Source organism: Contarinia nasturtii, unplaced genomic scaffold, assembly GCF_009176525.2.
Source record: "Contarinia nasturtii isolate CC-2019 unplaced genomic scaffold, AAFC_CNas_1.1 Cnas_scaffold_810, whole genome shotgun sequence".
Taxonomy (NCBI): Eukaryota; Metazoa; Arthropoda; class Insecta; order Diptera; family Cecidomyiidae; genus Contarinia; species Contarinia nasturtii.
Window position 1 is genome coordinate 1,119,693 of NW_022198157.1, and position 4,025 is coordinate 1,123,717.

General features: G+C 30.9%; 1 protein-coding gene across 1 annotated transcript; it reads right to left on the minus strand.

The window, feature by feature from the left end:
• Positions 1-413: 413 nt before the first annotated feature.
• Positions 414-3,531, minus strand: LOC116342061 (cytochrome P450 6A1-like). Its single transcript, XM_031769546.1, has 6 exons — positions 3,508-3,531; positions 1,966-2,315; positions 1,307-1,900; positions 1,054-1,221; positions 749-983; positions 414-672 (listed from the first exon to the last, which is right to left on the minus strand). Exons 2-6 carry the CDS (start codon positions 2,306-2,308, stop codon positions 501-503), a joined length of 1,512 nt encoding a protein of 503 aa, XP_031625406.1. The 5' UTR covers positions 2,309-2,315; positions 3,508-3,531; the 3' UTR covers positions 414-500.
• Between the last annotated feature and the right edge of the window lie 494 nt (positions 3,532-4,025).

Sequence of the window (4,025 nt, forward strand, 5' to 3'; positions counted from 1 at the left end):
ATACACGATTTTGATAGAAAATATCTTATAAAATTTATTTATGGTAGGAATTTTATTTAAAAAGAATTCCTATTATTCCAAAGTCACACTTTGCACCGTATTCAACTACAAGTCATTGAAAAATCCAAGCACATTTAGCGAAGTGTTAAAAAATTGAATCATTTTATTGAAAATTAGATAGTCATAATAAAAAAAAAACTGTGATAGTTTCGAAAAATATTATTTGTGACATTAGTATAGAATATACCTATATTATGTTATGGGGATTAGATATCTTTATATTAGTGATATTTTTTAAGAAAAATAAAAAATATTCTTTGATTAAGATAAAAAATGATTTTGATTCCAATCAGGATGGAACTGTTATATAGTATGATAAATATAAAAATATATGAGCAAATTTGGTGTAATTTCATAAAATACATAACTTATGCATAAGAATCACATTCAAAGATGAACATTTTTGGCGAATAAGTCGTCGAGCTGACCTTTTTGTAATTTTATGGTCTTATTGCCGTAAGATTGAGATGCAGATATTCCGGTGTGAGCAGCGCATTATTTATCATCAGTGGAATTTCTTCTGGCATAGTTTCAGCCAATGAAAATTCGAAATTCTTCAACAAATAGATTAAGCCGATTTTGGCTTGCATCATGGCGAACCGCTTTCCGATGCTATTGGAATGGATGAAAAATATGTCATTCTATTAAATATAATTTGTTTAAAGTTATTTATATATTGCATATGTACCAATCACGTCGACCTTTGCTAAAGGCAAGGAAATTATTCATCGCTTCTGCAGAATTAAAGCGATCTGGGTCGAACGTGTCTGGATTGGGATAGATTTCCGGGTCATGGTGGATGGCGTAAACCGGAATGATTACTTTTGTTCCTTTCTCAATGACGGTATTAGTTCCAGGAACGAGAAAATCATTTTGACAAACACGGGGCATGTTCGATGCCGGTGGATTTTTTCGCAGTGTTTCTATTCATAATTTGAAATAACATCGAAATAATAAAATTCTTGTTCTTGATCACATAATTGCGGTAATTACCTTTTAATACCATATCAATATATGGCATTTTTTCCATCATTTCATATGTCAATTCCTCGTTATGCATATGTTCGTTAATCGACTCCCTTGCTTTAGTTTGTATGTTTTTGTTTTTCGCCAGCTCAAATAAGCAAAATGCTAATGTTGAAGCTGAACTATCGAAGCCGGCTTAATGTTAAATGGAATGCAAATAAAAGTCATATTAAATTGGTATTGAAATTGTATGAGAGAAATCAAAAAGTGAATATTGTACCTTGAAAAAATACGAATGCAAGAGAAGCTAATTCGTTAAACGCTTTTTCTTCCCCAATTTCCTGTTTCCTTTCATTTTTCCTACTGATTAGGAGGTCCATAATATCATTTTCTTGAACTCCATTCCTTTCCCGATATTCAATGGTTTCGCGAATAACTCTTATAAAAAATGCCGAAATATCGTCGGGAATTTTTTTGATATGAAGCATTCTAGCAATACGGGGATATTCGTCCAGAATTCTACGAATAAAAACACCATGTCTTGGAGATTCAAACAGTTTTCGACCATAATTTCGAAACTCCGCATTTGGGTTGTTTAAACTATTGCAATTGATGCCAAACACACAGATTCCAATAATATCTGTAGTTAGGCATGCCAGAAATTCTCGAATTGAAAGTGATTCATTATTGTCCAACTCTCTATCAAGACACACACATAATTCTCTTGCAATAGGTACAATTGCAGAAAATATCGATCTCATTCTGAGCGGTGTGAATGCTGGCGTACTTGAACTGCGCAAAGGATCCCAATGATGAAAATCCAATGTAAACAAATTGGCGGTCAATGGATCATCAACGTCATTATAGTAAAGTCCTATTACATTTAAATATTTTAATGTTAATTTTTATAATTATACTGTAGAATTGCATTTGTTATACCTCGATCACTGAAATTAGAGAAATATGTAGTCAAAATCTTTTTCGCCAATTCGAGGTCTGTGATTATGGCCCAAGGACTGCACCCGAAATAAGCGCCAATAAAAGGAATATCAGCGTCAGTCCGTTTGTATTTATTGTACAGTTCTGTGGTAAAATGTGCCAAATTTTTCGTGTCACCAATTTCTTTGGCATTTCCAAACGGGATAATGGGGTCTTCGTGCGGAATGCCGCGCGATTTCCAATATCGAAATTGGTATTTGAAGAAACAATAATATCCAATTTTGTATAGAAATGCCAATACACAGCAAGGCATAAGCAAATAAAAAATAGAAATGTAATCCATGTTTTACCTATATAATGTGAAGAAAATTAATTAACTTAATCACACTATGAACTCAATTTTTTGTCATATCATATTTTATAGCTTCAAAAAATTATAAATACAGTTTACTTTTTTCCAAATTGACTACAATAAATTTTCATTCAATCATTTTTTGGCTGTGTGCCTACAATTTCATTTTAAAAATGATCAATGATAAATCTATAAAATGAGTCATATGCATTGCTCTATTATGATGCGCCTCTTCTAGAAAGCACTATTTTGCAAGTACATAGAAAGTGAAAGTAAAAATTCTATTGCGAGCGAAAGAGAAAAAATGTTTCGTCTGTCAAAAGAATTCAAATCCCGATCTGATTGTTTGCTACCACAAATCGATAAATCTGTTTCAATCGCGCACGATTTATCTAATAAACTTTCATATAAATTTAGTTATTCATGAATCTCGATATATGGTATGTTTTGCTTATTTCATAAGTTTGAAAACAATTCAAACAAATTCTAATATCGAATTAAAAATAACGTAAAATAAGACATTGTTTACAATGTGCACGTATCTTAGTGTATTAGATTGCAATCATAAACAAGTGTATGTGGCAGTGGAATATGAAGATGAAAATACTTTGAAAATAGCGCGTATATGTATAATTAGAAGTGTAACTCGCTGTGTTATACTATCTCAATATAAATAGTATACTATTCGCAATCACTTAAGTATATTGAACATGCGGCTTTGTGTCTGTACACCCACCTAACAGAGCAAACCTGACGTGTGCTTGCAATAAGGTGCACTCTTGTGAAATACGAATAGTACTTAATGCTGTCCGTTATCCGTTATCCGTTATAGACCGCGAATTTTCGATAATGGCACTTTATGTTTTTATTTTTATCAAAAATAAAGAAGATAAGCGTTAATCTTTTTACCGATAAACAATACAAAATGTTCTGTCTGGATATTTAGCCTACACAATTTTGCTTTTTACGGTTGAAATAAAATTATTAATGATAATAAATTACTCGAACAATCGATATGGTGATATTCTATTCACTTTTTTATTTTCACTTCTATATAAAAATTAATTACTTTAGTTACTTAGGTCTTTAGTAGATTTTCGATTCTTTTTTCTTTTTTATTTATACCACAAAAGTTAAAAAAAAATTAATCTGTATTGATAAAAAATAAAAAATACAAAAAATCAAATTACCGTTAAAATTCAGTTTGAAAAAACTCAAAATGTGTGAAAAAAAAAAATTTATTTAAAAAAATGCACAAAACTGAACCGGCCAATGGAATATTCGCGAATGATTTTATCAAATGTCGTTAGAAAATAAGATTATTTCAAGTGGTGAGAGCACTTCTTAGTGTTTAGAGTGATGAAACTGTAATGATGATTCCAATACAAATTCAGTTCATAATTCGCGGCGAGCTAAGAATATTCCTACTAGCGCAGAGCTTCGTCGAAGCAATACGAATGCAAAAATGGTTAATACTTCAACACAATACAAAAGCTGTTTGAATGGTATTGATACTGCAACGGAAAAGTCATTTTTTCATTTGCCACGTGAATTTGTTTATTTTATTTAGCTGACGATGTAAATAAATCTTCTGATTTGAACGGCTTAAACGAAGAATTTTTATGTTATTATGAATAAATAAGTTATTGTTCCAGAATTTTTTTTTAATGCTCTTCGAAATTAATACTTAAATGTTTACAGAACATTC

What these genes read in the sequence shown, in the direction of transcription:
- LOC116342061 (XM_031769546.1), bottom strand. Translation starts at nt 2,308, where the DNA reads ATGGATTACATTTCTATTTTTTATTTGCTTATGCCTTGCTGTGTATTG. An exon ending in TGCATTCGTATTTTTTCAAG is followed by an intron (nt 1,222 to 1,306) that starts GTACAATATTCA and finishes TTTAACATTAAG; the next exon opens with CCGGCTTCGATAGTTCAGCT. An exon ending in AGCAAAGGTCGACGTGATTG is followed by an intron (nt 673 to 748) that starts GTACATATGCAA and finishes CCATTCCAATAG; the next exon opens with CATCGGAAAGCGGTTCGCCA.